General features: G+C 38.3%; 1 protein-coding gene across 3 annotated transcripts in view; it reads right to left on the bottom strand.

Annotated features, from left to right (window-relative positions):
* Positions 1 to 1,888: 1,888 nt before the first annotated feature.
* Positions 1,889 to 19,221, bottom strand: part of PALD1 (phosphatase domain containing paladin 1) — a 209,491-nt gene continuing 192,158 nt past the window's right edge. For all 3 annotated transcript variants that reach the window (XM_075841572.1, XM_075841574.1, XM_075841573.1), the window contains one exon: positions 1,889 to 6,749. In XM_075841572.1, the coding sequence (XP_075697687.1) occupies positions 6,600 to 6,749 (150 nt within the window). In that variant the 3' untranslated portion in view covers positions 1,889 to 6,599. The remainder of the gene's footprint in view (positions 6,750 to 19,221) is intronic.

The following is a 19,221-nucleotide window of genomic DNA, read 5'->3' as shown; positions in this document are numbered from 1 at the left end:
TGAGTTTCATGTGTAGGAAGCAGGAAAAGTGGGCAAGCATAAGAATCTGATGGACTTTGACAAGGGCCAAATTGTGCTGGGTAGACGACTGGGTTAGAGAATCTCCAAAATGGCAGCTTGAAATGATTGGAATGCCAGTCACGATAGACGATCATTAAGGCCTCATGCCCATGACTGTTCGGTATTAGTATCAGTATAGGAGAACAGTCCGTTAATGCGAAAAATAGGACACCTACTTTTTGGGGGTCATTTCTATTGCCCGAACACACACACACGTAAATATACGTGAAGGTGCCTGTGGCCTATAGAACTTAATTGGTCAGTATTTTATTCGTAATTACGGATCCGTAACTTTCTGATATGCAGTGGTTAGTATCTACCAAAAGTAGTCCAAGGAAGGACAACTGGTAAAGTGGTGACAGGGTCATGGGTGCCAAGGCTCGATGATTTGCGTGAGGAGCAAACTCTAGCCCATCTGGCCTGATCTCAAAGAAAAATTACTGTAGCACGAATTGCTGAAAAAGTTAATGCTGGCTAAATTAGAAAGTTGTCAGAAGACACAGTGCATCGCAGCTTGTTGCGTTTGTGGCTGCGTAGCAACTAAATTGTCATAGTGCCCATGCTGACCCCTATCCACTGCCTAAAATGTGAGAATCAGAACTGGACAATGGAGCAATGGAAAAGGTGGTTTAGTCTGATGAATCATGTTTTTATTTACATCATGTGGATGGCCGGGTGCATTTGCGTCACTTGGAAAAAAGATAGCACCAGGATACATTATAGGAAGAAGGCAAGCCGGTGGAGGCAGTGTGATGGCAACAATATGGCAACAATATTCCCTAATGGATAATGCACCCTGCCGCACTGTAAAAATGGTTTAAGGAACGTGATATATCCTCTATGGGCTGGAAAAACAAGTTTAATTTCTGTAATTTGCGCGGTTACATGGATCAAAAGGGGATGTTCAGTTTAGAGCACCCACTTCCATATACTGTACCATATTAGGAAATTCAGAGTTTATATTGGGTATCCTCTGTTCTGGATCCTCATCTCTTGGCCAAAGTTGAGAGCAGTTACATGAGCATAATGTCCTTCAGTAGACAGACAACCCATCCATTTGAATAGGCCCTGAGTAATGCTTAATTTCCCCTGTGTTGGCATTGAACGGAAGTTGAACAATTGCTAGTTTTCCATACAGATTATTGTCAAGGGAACCTTCTAACTAGTAGGGATTGTCCAAAGTGGGGAACCCATTTAAGGGATCTTCTGCTAATGTCTGCGACCATAGGACTACTTCAAAGGTCCTGTAGGGTCCATGCCTCAAAGGGTCAGCTGTTTTGGCAACCCAAGCCGGACCTACACAATATTAGGACAGTAGATTTAATGTTCTAGCTGATCACTGTAATTCACTCACTGAAAGGCCCCTAGGCACTGTACTTACAATTTTTTGAATAAGGGTAAATAAAGGTTCAGACAACTACAGGAATCCCAATTTACTCTGCACCCATAAAGTTGCCCTGACCCATTTCGTTTTATATTATATGCAGAAACACGAGCACCTGAAACATTTACATTCAGTAAATTAATAATTACCAGGAATTTTACCATTGTTTTTAGTAATTTATTTTACATTTTGCATAGATTTATAAATATATTAGTAAAAAAAAATTAGGGACTATTCATGTGGATGGATCACCAAGGAAGTAATATTCCTAGTTTCCTCTGATAGAATTGACTCATTTATGGAAAGCAATGTGTATCTTTCCTCTGATAATAGTACCTTCTGATTTTGAAAGCAATAAATATGAACTAGCAATAGTGTATTATGTTTTTAATAATTACATAGACTGCTATTTCATAATTTTTTTTATTTATAAATTACTAACAAATTCCACAGTACTATACAGTGATACTTTCCTGGGTGCCAAAAATAACTTAACAAAAGCCTAGGTTGGATAGAACAGTTTTCTATAGTCAATTGAATTGATTTTGATAATACAGAATTCTGTACAAAGATATCTTTATAAGCAAATTATTTTCAAGATTCCATGTGTCTTGTTAGCAAAAATACAATTCAGGTTAAGTATGTATGAAAAAATATAGGCAAGAATACACTATTATTTTCTTATCCTTTCCAGGATAAGCTACAAAAATAAAGTTCTACATAAAATCAGTTGAAATAAGTTCTAGAAGGATCTGATAGTAAGAGCTTCATTTCCATTATAGCAAATAGGCAAGTTAAAAGTCCAAACTAGTAGTACAAATATAAAATGTGTTTTTGACACATTGGAACAGTGTATCTAAAGTTCTATAACAAATACCACATCTGTCGTTTCTGACGGCATGCTGATCAATTGGGTTAGGACAATCATAACTATACATAAGAGGTAATACTCTTTATACTAAATTACTACAAAACAAATATAAATTTGCTTAATAAATAGATTTTAAAATGACTACTTCTTGATTTTCCCTAAATGATAAAAAGAATAGAGCATTGTGTAGTATGTCTCTATAGTAAATGAATAGCACGTTCAATTCCATATCTAAGGACTATTTTTTCTTCTTTAAAGTTATGCAAAAAGTTATCTGAAATTATTGCATTTTTCTCCACTCAATATTTCTGCAAATAGTTTTTTGAAATTGTGTGGCAAATATATAGTCAATTTTATTAAAATCCTCAAAAGTTTATAAAAGTGGAAAATAATTTCCAAATTAAGTTTCATTCACATTACTGCATTTAGATTTTCATTCTATCAATCTCTTTCACAAAAAAAAAACAATCCCCTGGTTCCAACATTTTTGAATGGAGTCATGAATATGGCGTCAAAAGAAACAACGTGAACAAAGCCTTAGGGCTCATGTACACGGCCACATCACAGCTCGGTACAATAAAAATTGACTCATTGCAACCTGTGGGGTTCTGTAGATCTTGGACTTCATAGAGGCATAGGTTTTTCTTATAGAATCTGACAGAAAAAGATATCAGGCATGCTCCATTGGATGGAGGCCTTATGCGCATGACCATATTATGGATCCAAGTTATACAGATCCATAATATAGTGCCCGTACAAATTGTGTACCTCCAATGTCATATTGAGGTTCCATTCCATGGATTTATATGGAATTTCATGAGAAGAATTTGTGTCTTACTCCATTGCATGCCATATAATGGTGGTATTCTCTTGTAGAAGTATTTTTTCTAGAGAATACTGCACCTCACAGAGGTACTATATGGCAGCACACTGAGTGCAAGACTTCGTAGTACCTACTGTCCAATAAAATGAAATTGCAGATCAAGCTAAAACTTAAAGGAGAAGTCCTCATGTTTGGAGTAGTTAGATGCAAATGGTGCACTGAACATCTATATACTATGTCCTGTACTTAAATTGATGGCAGCTCATATGGTATTGATTTTGCATCTAGCAGATGTGTTTGGATTTTAAATATAGGCCGGTAAGTTTAACCTCTATTGTGGGTAAAATTCTTGAACAGATGCTATCCTGAGGATAGGCCATCAATTTCTTATGACTGGACAACCCCTTTAATGGGAATTGGTGGATTGCAGTACCAAGACAGGTTATCAGACTTCGGGTTATTTCGTTTATACAAAAAGACAACTTAGAGGCGATCTAACTACAATATCCAAATATATGAATAGACCATACAGAGATCTTTCTAATGATCTTTTTACACCCAGGAATGTAACATGACAAGGGGCCATCCTCTATGTCTAAAGGGAAGAAGGTTTAACCATCCTCACAGACAGAGATTCTTTACTGTGAGAGCAGTGAGACTATGGAACTCTCTGCCTCATCATGTTGTGATGGTTGTTTCAAGAAGGACCTGGATGCCTTTCTTGAACGTTAATATTACAAGTTCTGAACACTAGCTTCTGGAGATCAGATGTGGCAAACAGAATAAATCCTGGAATCAATTTTCTGAGTAACGAAGGAATTTTTTCACCCTAATATGGGGCAATTGACATCCACCTTACAGGGGTCTTGCCTTCCTCTGGATCAACACAATATAATTATTGGTTGGACTCTATTGTCTTTCTCCAACCTTATCAACTATGTAACTATGTAAGAATTTTATGACCGATCAAAGGAGAAGGGGAGTTGTCAAAAACATAAGGTGCCAAAGTATTTCTATTAACTAAAATATTTGGTCGGAGAAAGGGCTTCATCAACTTTGGGAAGTTTTAGGCGGCATGCATGGAGTCTGTATGGTGGCACACAAAGTTCCTACAGCTCCCTTCTACATTTGCTGCCACTGTATGGCTTCGTATTATGGATATATTCTCCCCTAGAAGCAATGCTGTTTTATAATATGGGATATGATGGAGCCACAATTTTCAGAAATGGATTCAGAGGCATACGGAGGTAAGGTATGGCCCGAACAAACTTCCATGGGAGCCATATTACGTCTCCATACAACTTAGACCTTATATTGAACCATCATTCGGCAGTATGCATTTGACTTTATGTATCCTCTTTATATGCCCACCATATATGCGTAATCTTGCTGACGTTAGACACTACTCCTGAGTATCTAGCAATTTTGTATGAGGTGGTATTTGCAAAGTAAACTTACCAATTAATTTATTGGTGCTGATATTTTATCAATTCTGATAAAGAGTTTATCATTTTGAAACCTTTGTACCAATGGGCCACAAAACAGCACAATATAAAATATAAACATAGAAATAATACCTTTACTCGAATACATATTGGAATGCTGAATAAAAACAAATGTGTTTTATTGGAAAAAAATAAACGCTGTCCTTTAACAAGTAAATTATTTTTATCTAAAATCAGAGTGACTTGTTAAAAAGTAAAATAAAATATAATATTTAAGAATTACAGTGACATGTGTCAAGCAGAATGGTCTGTCAAATACCTCTTTGAGGTAAAATATAATTCAGAAGGGAAACCGCATCTTATAATGTGACCAGTCAATTAACATTTAATTCCTCACACATTGATTCATACCCAAGTAGACTTGAGAAGACATTAATGTGCCCCCATTTGGAACCTTTCAGTCATTAAAGGGGTTTCCAAGAGTTTAAAAAAAAATTAGAAAGACAATAGGAAATGTGCTAACATTAAAAAAAAAAAAAATCAATAGTCACCTGTTAAATCCCTCACCGTTAATGCACGGTGGTCCCTGACATTTTATGTTTACATTTCTGCAGCGATCATGTGCTGTACATCGATCACTGCAGCCAATCACTGGCCTCAGTAATGCTTGCATGTACAGCACAGGATCGCTGAGGTCAGTGATTGGTGAGTATTGGTCTTTTTTTTTTATAATATCCTATTTCCTACTGTCACTTTAATTTTTTAAACTCAGAGAAAACCCCTTTAAATCTGGAGTGCACCAACCATGAGGAAAACTACCCTTCCCTGACTGTTACTGTTGGGCTTAGTGCTGAAATTCTAAAAATGCTACAGAGTAATACAACTGCCTGACCCCTCATAGTATGTTGCATGCATCACATTTACTTGTCTTTATCCCACATGTCTAATTGGGGGTAAGAAAGGCCATTTCAATTATTTCCTGATCAGGCAGCAGAAAGGTTAGAAACGTCTGTGCATTAAATATATATATTTCTATAGATCTACAAAAAAGATTTCCTTTTTTTAAAAAATAACTTTCCCCTATTTCTCCATCACCTATGCAGAGATTTGGTTTACTGCCCTAGCTTAATGCAATGGCAAAGGCTGTGTTGCCCCCGTCCCCCACAATATAGGTTACAGGCCCCAACAGCCCCTCTCTGGCTACACCCCAGCCCTACACAATAGTGAGAACAAATCAAATTGAATTCTAATTTGTTCACTTACTTTTAGAATGATTTTAGAAAGGCTGCCCTCAAGGTCCATAATATGCCACAAGCAAGATTTCTGTACAATACAGAAGAATACCATCTTAAAAAATATTAATAGCTTCCAAAAATAAATTTCAAACCGAAGATTCTAGATATTGTCATGTTCCTCAAATAATGCACCCTAATTATTTTCATAGATTTTTTTTAAACTTTTTTATTAGTATATATTTCTAAAATAATCTGAACTCATCACATATTCGACAATAAAAAACACCAACATTTGTACAAATCTTCTCTGGTCATATACAGTTTGGCAGTATTTGTGTCATATCTAGAACACATTTACGGTTTACTTTGGAAAGCCCATAGCAATTTTACGCTTTATGAAATATTAACACAATGGCAGTAATAATGGAAAGCTCCTGAGCATTAAGTATAGAAATTACACAGTCTCTCATGAGTAAAGCCAAGTATAGCCCTTTCATGCATATGAAACCATTGGATATACTGGTTGTAGGATAATTTACTCTGACGCAATAATAAAACAAACAATAACAACAATGGATGTATGGAGTGTGCGGTCATTCCGTGTCTACTGGGGTCAATGACAATACTGCTTTGTCACTTCCAATGGTATTTTTCATGCACAATTTTTAGGATTATTGTGACCACAAGAAAAAAAAATTTGCTTGTCTTTTTCAAGACCTTTTTCTAATGATCCATATAAAAGGGAGATCTATCAAGTAAAGATAGAGAAGGTCTCGCAGTCCTAAATAAACTCTCCTCGGAAGGGAAGCAAGTTGGAGTTTTGCTGTTGCCAACGATAGCGCAGCCGAGACAAAGGCTGATCATCCACATTCTCAAATTCACTGAAGCCCAGTTGATTGAGTACATCATAAACTCCAGCTTTGGATGCCACCTGCAAACAAACATACATTCTAGGATTAAATAGGACACTGTGTTTTTGTGCATCCGAAAATTTTCTTTTACATGTTTAAAACGATTTAATGTTTGACATATAAAAGCAAGGAAACACAGGACAGTGGGAACTGATGAAAACAAGTGAACTGTGGCATTTGCCACTTTTATCACGCGATAAAACATCATAAAAAGAAATATAGTTCATTAGTAACAAGTCTGAAGGTACAACAATAGCACAAGATATAACAGATCATTCATGAACGCAAAATTCAACCAGTTTTTTTTTCATTTTCATTGCTGATCATTTTGTGTATTTACGCTGGAGAATCATCCTCAAAACTCCCAATTATTGTTAAGATCCTGATAATTATGCGTTAAAAGGTCTTATGGAGTTGGCCTAAAGATAAGCTGATGACACGTTGTCCCCCTGTCGACACCTCCAGTGATCAGCTGAAATCTGCAGGCGGCAAGTGTTCCAATCCCTTTTAGCACCTCCACGGGAGAAACTAAAGAGGCTATGTCACTTTTTTTTTTTATAATTCCCTATCTCCTAACTAATCTAATAGGCCTATGATGCTGATAACTACAGTGTAATTTTTTCTCAAAAACTTTATTATTTGCAAAGTTATGAGCATTTTTCTAAATATGCCAATTTGGCTGTACTTGCCAAATGGGAGGTTACTCTTTCTTTTCATTCTGGGCGGTGTAATGTTTTCTGTATGACTCTGTCCCATCGTCATACAGCTTCTCCCCCTTCCTTGCCCAGCAACACAGTGATCATATAGTATACAGCTTCCATTCCTGACTGTGTTTTCAACTGTGGGTACCCTGCAGTTGTTTCACAACTGCGATATTGGTGCCATATGAAAGATTAGAATCTCATCTTTCATATGCCACCAGAACCGCTGTTCTGGGTGGTTCACAGCCAGAGATATGGCTATTTGAAGTGATCCCCCGTCCCTCCAGCCTGAGTCTCTCACACTGGGTGAAGCGGCTTCATGCCGATAGGACAATATCAGAGGCTGTGAGGCAGCTCCACCTCAGGAAAATTGCTGTGGTTGACACCCACTTGTCTAGTATAGCCTCACTTGCATATTTAAAAAAAAAGCTCATAACTTTTAAAATAATATTTTTTTTGGGACACAATTTTCACTAGCATTATCAGTGTGATAGTGCCTATTAGATTAGCTGGGAGATAGGGCATTACTAAACTAGTGACATATCCTCTTTAAGCATTACACAGTCCCCATTGAAATTAGTGGACTGTCTGTATAATACACAGACATTACGGTCCTCCAGAGCTGACTAATAGACATGACCCTGAATGGGTCTAAACCATACAACCCTTTTTAAGCAGATCTGATGGAAAGGAAACTACTGTAAATATTAGGGACACAAGGAGCCCTAGCAAGTTTTGCATTGGTTAATTTTTAACTTGTATCTTGTACGAATTTTCTTCATATGCCTTTTAAAAAACAACATATTTTCTCTCTCCTTGCATGCCAAGTGGATGAACTCTTTTTGGAGTGGAGTGATGTTCTGTCAGGATTAAGGCATAGATTCCACAATTGCAAATTTCTAATTAGAGTATCTTAAAATCCACTGTGGTTTTGCCTATGGCAAATCTGAACCATGGTCCCCCCTCCCCTCTTACAGCATGCAGTCTCACAGATAGGGGACAAAGCGGCAGTGTCTCCCCCTGTCTACAATCTTACTTTATAACTCTAGACAGATATTTTAGTCTGCGGAGGATTCTGAAAATTTACAGAAACCTGCAGACAGAGAAAGGGAAATTCTAGCTTGCTGGAAGGTGATGAATAGCAGTTCAACGAATATATTACAAAAGTTTAATTTGATCACATGTACTTCTGATCTAAAAAGAACTATAGCTATAGGTACACTATTAAGCTGGCCTTAAGACGACGGAATGTTAAGGATTCCGGGTGACTTTTTTATTTATGTGTATATCATTCTTGGGGTCCACTAATCATTATCGATTATATTATAATTTAGGGCTGATTTAGTAAAAGTCATATTTACGTAATTTATGTGCATTTTGCCTGACTTACTAGAAGATAAGGTAAAGTGGAATCCAATAACATTTTATACTTGGTCAGCTTGTAATATGAGGAAATGGCAGCAATATTTAGGATGCGTTGAGTTGAATCATCAACAGAGCTCTTGTTTTCAGAGACTTGTACTTCAGAAAAAGGGATTGTGAACTGTACGACCAGTCACTTTCGTACTGCAAGGCACAGGAGTCTGCATATTTGCTGCCAGCACATTCGCCCTCTGTTTCATGAATAAGATACACTGTTCCAGGTCCTGGGAGAGTAACAATTGGCATCTATAATCTGCACTGCTTTACTAATAAGTTTCACTGTAGATTTGGGGAGGCACTGGGGAAAGAGGGTGTAGAAATCTGGATTGTTTACGCAAAGGTTTTGGCAGCCATCCATAAAGAGTACTGGATCTCCCCTCCTTATATCAAGGTCTCTACGCTCCACAATTTGCTTTTCAATTTTTAATTTTACCTTTCAAATAATGATTAAGACATAACAGTATCTATGAGACTATTTTTAATCTTTTATTTGGTAATACTGCAAGCCCATATTACTTTACATAATACTTCTGGGCCACAAGTTACTATAGCCATGTAAACTTTCCCCTAAGCATAGCTTAATAGACGGTCTTGTACTAAACTGGTTTCTAATGCATGTACGTACGTACGTACGTACGTACGTACGTACGTACGTACGTACGTACGTACGTACGTACGTACGTACGTACGTACGTACGTACGTATGTATGTATGTACATACATTGTATATTTACACACACACACACACACACACACACAGACAGACTTTTTCATGTCGCTTGCCTATAGTTCATCTCTGAAAAGGTAATTATTGAGGACCTGACATGTCTGTTTTAGTACATACTTGTATTCCCCCTTAAAAAAAACTCTGGAGCTTTTCTTCTTAGAACTCTTTATTGTGCCATTCCTCTGTTATTCATCCTAGAAATTTATAAATAAATTGACCAATTCCCTTTGGTAAAGTTCTAAAAAAAGATGCCCCAGCATTGTTTGGCTACAGTTACACGACAGTGGAAAACAATGGCCATTAACCCCTAGTCGCCAAGGGGTTAAAAACTGATCAACTGTCCATTTTTCATGACTGTTTTGCATCAGTGTGTCTCCAAATTTTCTTCCATTTCCAGTCAGTCTGTCCATTTTTAATGGCTGTTTTTCATCCGTTTTCCATGGCCGGTATAAGAACTGATGGATTTAATTTGTATGGGTTGTTTTTTTTGTCCAAACCCCCTGAAAACACCACAGTGTCCATGAATATAGTGCTGCAATGCCCCCATAGACAGTGTCACAATGCCCACTGTTGATAGTGGCCACATAGATAGTGACACAGTGCCCATGTAGATAGCGTCACAGTGATCCCCCTTGAAGACAGACCCCACCCACAGATAGCACCACCCCCTGTAGATAGTGCCACACACACTAACCCCTCCCCTGTAGATAGTGCCATTGGGGCTCCCTTTAGGAGCGGAATCCCCAGCCAAAGCATTGCCAACTATGTGGTCTGGGATTCCGCTCCAGGAGGAACCCCTGATGTCACTGTCTATATATGGACATTGCCTTGAGGGGCGCCCTCTAGGAGCGGAATCCCTAGTTAGGGCGTTGCCCACTGACTGCATTAAAAAAGGCTGAATGAATACAGCCCTAGAACTACATTGTTCCGAAAACGGCCGTGTGAATGTAGCCTTATTTTGTGGGGAATTCATGTATTTACTACAGCTATGTGCATATCTTAATTGTCGCTTCCATTTAGAACCGCGCCTAAAACAGACTTGTCAGGAGAGCAGACAGGTCCTTTTTAAAGGATCAAGACCATTTATTAGATTATGGATTACACCCATAAAGGGAGTGCTGGTAATCAGTGTGCAGGCGTAGGAAGACCAGACTCTGGTCAAGCATTAAAAAAGTTTACCACTAAATATTAAAGAAGATGTCTGAGCCCAGTGCCCCTCCCCCTTCTGTCCTTTGGCGACCTCAGATAGGGCAGCACAGGAGATCTGACAGATACGCACACAAAAGGTTTATAGCGGATTTTTTAGCCGACAAGTAAATAGGTGTGCTCTTATTTTCCGCTCTGTGGTATTTTGGCATTTGGAAGGGTTTGTTATACTTTACACTGTGTGTTGTCTTTGGCACACTTCTGTACATGCTACAATGTTTCCTTGTTGTCAGTGAAAATACAGAAGTTTATTAAAAGGGCGAGACTGATAGGAGTTTAGTAAAAAAATACCTCCTTTCATAAAAAAATAAAAATAAATACATATTCTGTATGCAGGCTTCCTGAATGTTTCGCTTCTAACAACGATGGGTGCAAATAAGACATATTTTGAGTGGTGGGATATTTACAATATAATTTGTAAGGAAACTTTAGCTAATTTTATATATATATATATATATATATATATATATATATATATATATATATATATATATATATACACACACACACACACACACACACACACACATAGCTCAGTTCCCTACAGACCCCATACTTATGAAGACTACAGTATTTCCGATTGCATGTAGAAAACCACTTCCCCAGAGCTCATTCATGGGCTACTTCCTCAATTGTCCTATGATGATTCTCTACTTAAATTTATCTCTGAATATCCCAAGCTTAAATTTGTAACATAATTGACATATTATATTGCTATTCTATTTTATTTAATTACAGGACCCCTCTAAACTTTGTTGTTATAGCAGCTCTTCCAAACTGCACCAAAAGCATATATTTACCCTGGGCTGCAACTGAAGATCAGTATGTAATACAAGGTACATAATACAATGTACTTACAAATTTACCCAACTTTCTTTGTGTGTGTGTGGACGGGCTTGTTTCTTGCAGTTAAAAGTATTTATTGGCCCCATTTCAGAGTCCATATAATTTATTGATTAACTTTGAGCAATGGAAAAAAAAAAACCTGCAATTCCACCATTATTTTATTTTTTTCTCCCATGCGGTATATGAAAACTTTATTCTATGGTTCGTTAGGTTTACAACCATACCAAATGGAACTATTTTTTTTTTTTATGTTTTAGTACTTTACTGAATAAAAGCATATTTTATGGAAGGAAAAAAAAAACAGAATATTTTTATTTTTCCGTCGACATAAGCATATGAGGGCTGATTTTTGCGGGATGGGTATTTTTTATTTTAGGTACATATAAATTTAGTGTCTGACTTTTTTATGCGGTTTAAATAATGGGTTTATCTTTTTTCTATGGGTCGTTACAACTGTGGCAGTACCGCAGATTTTTTTTATACATTTTTTGATAAAAAAATAAAAATAAATTTTCTTGGGGGGGCTATCCTGTGGATAGGTGATAGTCTTTTATTCTGGGAATACCCCTTTAAAAGGGGTTTCCAATCTTAAACATTTATGGCATATCCACAGGATATGCCATAAAAGTCTGATAGATGTGGGTCAGCACTTATCTCTAGAACAGGGCCCGCTAAACCCTGGTCTAGCTTACTCGGCTCTAGCTGCCTCCCGGCCACATGCTGGTTAGGTGGTTGGGAGTTCTGTTAACACTCGAGCTCACTGAGCTTCGCTTTTCCATAACTCCCATAAAAGTGAATGGGAGTTATGGAAACAGCGTAGCACAACAAGCACTCTGCAGTTTCTGTAACTCCCGACCACCTAACCAGGAAGTGGCCAGGAGGCAGTGGAGCCAAGTAAGCTAGAACAGAGTTTAGGGGGCCCTGTTCTAGAGATAGGTGCGGGTCCCACATCTATCAGACTTTTATGGCATATCCTCTAGATATGCTATAAATCTCCAAGATTGGAAAACAAAACCCCTTTAACCCCTTCGACATTTGACGTATTCACATGCCAAACTCGGGTAGGGGAAGTATGGAACAGGTTCACGGAGTGAACCCGCTTCATACGATGCCGATGTTGAGCGGCATCGCGCTCGAGGGCAATCCCGCTAGTTTAACTTGTTAAATGCCGCGGTCAATAGCGACCGCAGCGTTTAAATTGTTAGAGGGGGTGAGCTTCTCTAAAAGCTCATCGCGCCCCCCGCAATGCAATCGCAGGGGGGGGGGGGGGGCAATGGTTGCTATGGCTGCCTGGGGGCCTAATGAAGGCCCCCAGGTCCGCCATCTTTGTGCTCCTATTAAGCGCTGCCTCAGGCAGGGCTTAATAGAAGCCTGTCAGAATCACGATATACTGCAATATATTAGTATTGCAGTATATCGTGCAAGCGATATAGGTTGAAGTCCCCTAGGGGGACTAATAAAAGAAAGTAAAAATTAGTAAAATAAAGTTGTTCTTTTATGTAAAAAAAATTAAAAGTTCAAAGAAAACCCCCCTTTTCCCATTTCCCCCCTAGAGCATAGTAAAAAAATAAATAAACAAACATAATTGGTATCACCGTGTCCGTAAAAGTCTGAACTATTACATTATATCATTTAACCCGCACGGTGAACGGCGTAAAAAATAATAATTTGTAAACGCCAGAATCTCTATTTTTTATTCACCTAATCTCCCACAAAAAATGAAATAAAAACTGATCAAACCGTCGCATGTACACCAAATTGGTATTATTAAAAACTACAGCTTATCCCGCAAAAAAATAAGCCCTCATATCACTTAATCGACGGAAAAATAAAAAAGTTATGGCAACTCGGAATTTGCTGACAAAATAAATTTGTATTTTTTACACTTAGGTTTTTACTTGTAAAAGTAGTAAAATATAGAAAAAACGATATATATTTGGTATCACCGTAATCGTAAAGAATACATTTAACATGTTGTTTTAATTGCACAGTGAATTCCGTAAAAACGACACGCAAAAAAGCATGGAGGAATGGCTGTTTTTTTAATTTTCTACCCCACAAATACATTTTTTTCCTGTTTCCTACTACATTATATCGCACAATAAATGGTGCTACGAAAACCTACAACTCGTCCTGCAAAAATCAAGCCCTCAGTCATAGGACTATATCGACGGAAAAATCAAAAAGTTACGGCTTTTTTAATGTGGGGAGGAAAAAACGAAAATGAAAATCTGAAAAAGGGCTGCGATGGGAAGGGGTTAAGTCAATGGGGCTGAACTGCAATACCTCACACAACCTGGGGACAGGTGTGGCAGTGTTTTTGAAAGAAAGCAGCCATGTTATTCGAATCCTGTACAACCCCTTTAAACTGAAAGATTAACCAAACTTTTACAACATAAAAGTAAAAAACAGTAGTCATTAAAACTAGTAAACTAGAAGCAAACAATATTGTCATGCTTCATTAACTTTGTAATGTGTTCAAAATTGTAAAGTGTCATCGAAAGGTCAGTCTGATAGACGATCTACATGAATTTCATAAGAAATATGTGAATATATATCAATGCCCAAAAGAAGCATCATGCACCTATTGAGAAACTGGGTTTAAGACAAGTGGGTTCCACTTCTACTGGGGCTAGTCTGCCCTGAATAACTGGAGTTGGCAGATGTGCCTTTCATCTCTCAGTTTAGAGATCAGTCTTGTCACTATGTATTAGTAAAACTAGCAGAGATGGAGGGCCAGGGGCTTTCCCACAACCCAAAATCAGCAAGTCTCCAATACAGCTCCAGCAGTATGAAACCAAAACCATAACTGCCGGCTGCTTGTTTCCTGCTGCATTGTTTCATTTGACAATTGATGTATCTTCATTTCAAACCGCATGAAAGATAAAGTGTTCAATTGATGAATAATGCAGGTGTTGATGGGCAAATCTAATTGGATACCCTGGAACAGTCCAGCAAAGATAAAAGTCGCTTAATGCCGGATCCCATCAGAACAGGCTTGCACTAGACCCACCACCAAACTCATTCAAAATGTGTTAAACCGTTTTTTTTTTTGTTTTTTTGAAAGACGGTCCCATAGCTAAATTCATAAAAACTGTAGATGGATAGCAGGAACTGGATTTACTTTATATATGTGTATAGTGGACTTGTGCTGTGTGCATTGGAGCTTTTTTAGGAAATGAGGATTGTATATATTTATGACCTTTAAACTATTTTAGATAGAGAGTCAAAGGGACTATATCATATGGGTATTTAGAAGGTTACAGTATTCCGGATAAAAGCTTTATTATAGGTCTAATAATATTTCCTGTTACTTGTAAAGTGCCAGCATGTTCAGCAGTCACATCCCCAATGGGGCCCGCAATCTAATTTTTCCATCTATGAAGCAACTTCGTAGGAAGCCGAAATACCAGTATTTTTGTAGTGTGGTAGAAAACCGGAGTACCAAGAGGAAAGCCATGTAAATATGGGGGATAATCCAAACTCCAGACAGATGTTTCCCTAGATTGGATCCGTATCCAGGACCACAGTGCAGTGAAGCGACAGTGCTAATAACTACTAGTGCTAAATACATATATATTAAGAAAAAAATACAAAACATAGTATGGGTAGTATTTTAGAGTAAAGACTTTTTTTTTTTTTACTTGAGTGATTCAGAGATGTTAAACTTCAGTAGAACACCATTTTCATATAGAGCCACAGACAGACAATCTCACCAAATTATTATTTTTTCTTTAATAGAGTGATTAAAGGGTTTTCCCACTATAGCTGGGATGGCTTTTTGCTAGGGTATGCCATCACTTCCTGATCGGTGGCGGTCCAACTTTAGGGAACTCCACTAATCCTCACAATAAAGGGGCCCTTTCACCATTTTTTTCCTGCACACTGGCACTCCTGTCCACTTGCTGTGCAGGGAACTACTACAACACCGCTTCATCTTCTTGAATGGAGTGTTGCAGTTCCATGTACAGAGGGTGAAGGGAAGAAGCAGGACTTCGGTCCATTTGAGATCTAGGAACCCCAGCGATCCTTAGAATTAACAGACTGTTAAAATATACAGTTGTATACTCTTATTTGCAAAGAAAACTATATATTAGTCATCAAGCCTAAATGAGATGTGAACTGGTTAGACAGAATGTTAGGGTGCATGGGTTTTACCACGAGGGACATTTATGACATATTCACAGGATATGCCATAAGTGTCAGATGCGGGTCCCACCTATCTCTAGAACGGGGTCCCCTAAATGGCCATCACACGGACTACATATACGCTCGTCTGTATGAGCCCTAAGAGTATACCGGAAACAAACATTCAACTTCTTCTTATATCACCCTAGTGGCCGCAAAAATCGCAACATTGACTATTTCTTGCGGGCTTTACCTCCCTATTGAATTCAATGGGGAAAACCCGCAACAGGAAAGAAGCGATTCCGAAGCAGAAATTGTCATGCTGCAGTAAAAAATAAAAAAAAACACACTCCATGTAGTGGAGAAAACTAATAACTTGTACTCAGACAGTTTTGACTGGGAATGAAATAAACAAAAGGTGTTCAATGTCTAATACGAATATATTACTACTGTAATCCCACCCATTGAAATACGGTGACCTGTATTAAACTCTGTATGACGTAGTATATAACACAAAATAACACAACCTCTATAATGTAACATTCCCGTTATGTAATACTATACTAAGCAAGTATTTCTTTTTTCAATTAATCTAGATAATCCTTAGGGTATGTTCACACGATGAGCCAAAAACGTCTGAAAATACGGAGCTGTTTTCAAGGGAAAACAGCACCTGATTTTCAGACGATTTTTGAGCAACTCACGTTTTTCGCAGCATTTTTCGCGCCGTTTTCTCAGCCGTTTTTGGAGCTGTTTTCAATAAAGTCTATGAGAAAACGGCTCCAAAAACGTCCCAAGAAGTGTCCTGCACTTCTTTTGACGAGGCTGTAATTTTACGCGTCGTCTTTTGACAGCGACGCGTAAAATGACAGGTCGTTGGCACAGTACGTCGGCAAACCCATTGAAAGCAATGGGCAGATGTTTGCAGACGTATTGGAGCTGTCTTTTCTGGCGTAATTCGAGGCGTAAAACGCCTCCATTACATCTGAAAATAGGTCGTGTGAACCCAGCCTTAAACTACAGCCCTCTGCAATATATCAGGGCTTTATAAAGAAGATCAATGACGACAATATTTTCCTGATTTTACTATAATTTACTTTGCGTCTTATGGTTAACGCGTGCCTTGTTCTAGACCGTTCGCTATATCATTTGTATTACATTAATATTGCTCAGACATCTTTCTTTTTACAGTCTCATGAAGTTAACTGGAAAAAGGAAACTAGCTGGAAACACGAGTACATTTGGGAATGAAACCGTTCCTGGCAAAAACTGATTTCTAATGAATGTACATAAATTCCATCTTCCTCTGTTTAAAACCAGCTGACCAAACGGTAGGGCCCAAAACAAATTTATCAACAAAAACAATCCACAAACCAAACATGTTAGAGTTCAGTATGTAGACAACGCTGAGACAATAGGAGACCTAGTCCGCTCACAGATTCTCCTTGAAGGATAGCAAGGAGAGTACTAAAAGTTAGTGTTCACGGATCACACAGCTGTACCAGAAACCATAAAACAGTCAAGAGCAAGCAATGGAGACGTTCTCATCACAGATTACATGGTATGTGTGCTCACTGAACTGTTTACATCGGACAGCAGCTGTCTACAACTGCCGGAATACCAATGGTCACTGCAAAGTAATGTGGAATCCAACACTCATTTACTTATCCAAACTAAGAGAGGCCTCCACACATTGTTTCATTTTGTGCCTCAGAATACCAAAGTGACAGGACATAAATTTGCCCTAACCCACATATTAACAACACAGGTAGAGAATAATATATATATATGACGAGATAAACACGAACTGCAGATTAGATAAGAAGGATTAGAGATCAAGTAAAATTCACAGCCTCATGAAGGCCCTTTTAACTGGGCCAATTAATCAGGCAAATGAGTGTTTACAGGAAGCTCATTCCTGATTATTGCTCTGTGTAAACACGGCAACGATCAGCCGATGAACGAGCAAACGCTCCTTCATTAGCCAATTGTATCATTTATGCAGCTGAAAATATTATCGTTGTCGGGACCACATCTCCCTGTGTGCTGCCGACATGATAGAAGTGTATGGGGAACGATCGTAGAAATGAACGCTCATCTCCACACATAGCTCATTGTGAAAGGAGCAAACGAGCGCCGACCAACGAGCTGTCTGGTTGATCGGCGCTCGTTTACATGGCCCAAGTCAGGCAGTGTAAAAAGACCCTTAGTTCAGATTTGGTTAGATTTCAACAAATAAAATCTGATAAGTAAAACAGATGTTCTTCATAATTTCACTTTATAAATGAACCCTTCAGAGACACAGCCAATTGTCATTTTTTCATTTTTGTTTTTCAATCGTTGCATTTCAAAAACCATACCTTATTATTTTCCCCTTCGACATAGCCATATGAGGGCTTGTTTTTTTGTGGGATGAGTTATACAGACAGATTGCCTCATTGTTTTTTGGGTTTAGTTTTTATGGTATTCACCGTGTTTTAAAAACAAAATGATAACTTTATTCTGCGGGGTAATACGATTACGGCGATTCTAACATTTATATAATTTCTTTATGTTTTACTACTTTTACAAACAATTTGTTAAAAAAAAATAAAAAAGGTTTTGTGTCGCCAAAAATTTCCTGGTATACGGCTGCGTTGACTCTGGACTTGATATAACACGGTGAACTAACACTGCTGCTCAGTGGTCCAAAGTCCTGTTTTCAGAGTCTGGAGGAAGAGTGGAGAGGCAGCAATCCAAGTTGCTTGCGGTCCAGTGTTAAGTTTCCAGTCAGTGATGGTTTGGTGGCCATGTCATCTGCTGGTGTCGCTCCACTGTGTTATATCAAGTCCAGAGTCAGCGCAGCCGTCTACCAGGAAATTTTCGAGCGCTTCACGCTTCCCTCTGCTGACTAGCTTTATGGAGATGCTGATTTCAATTTCCAGCAGGACTTGGCACCTGCCCACACTGCCGAAAGTGCCAATACCTGGTGTAATAACCACAGTATCACTGCGCTTGATTGGCCAGCAAACCCGCCTGACCTAAACCACATAGAGAATCTATAGGGTATTGTCAAGAGGAAGATGAGAGACACCAGACCCAACAATGCAGACGAGCTGAAGGCCGCTATCAAAGCAACCTGGGCTTCCATAACACCTCAGCAGTGCCACAGGCTGATCGCCTCCATGCCACGCCGCATTGATGCAGTAATTCATGCAAAAGGAGCCCCGACCAAGTATTGAGGGCATATACTGTACATACTTTTCAGTAGGCCAACATTTCAGTAATGAAAATCATTTTTGAGATTAGGTTTATATAATATTCTAATTTTCTGAGACACTAAATTTTGGGTTTTCATGAACAGTTTGCCATAATCATCAACATTAAAAGAAAAAAAATGCTGGAAAAAGATCACGGTGTGTAATTAATCTATTTCACTTTTTGAATTGAGTAATTAACTTTTTGATGATATTCTAATTCATT

The sequence above is a fragment of the Rhinoderma darwinii genome, chromosome 11, assembly GCF_050947455.1.
Source record: "Rhinoderma darwinii isolate aRhiDar2 chromosome 11, aRhiDar2.hap1, whole genome shotgun sequence".
Lineage (NCBI taxonomy): Eukaryota > Metazoa > Chordata > Amphibia > Anura > Rhinodermatidae > Rhinoderma > Rhinoderma darwinii.
Note: the sequence above shows the minus strand (reverse complement) of the source record. Positions and strands in the feature narration are given on the sequence as shown.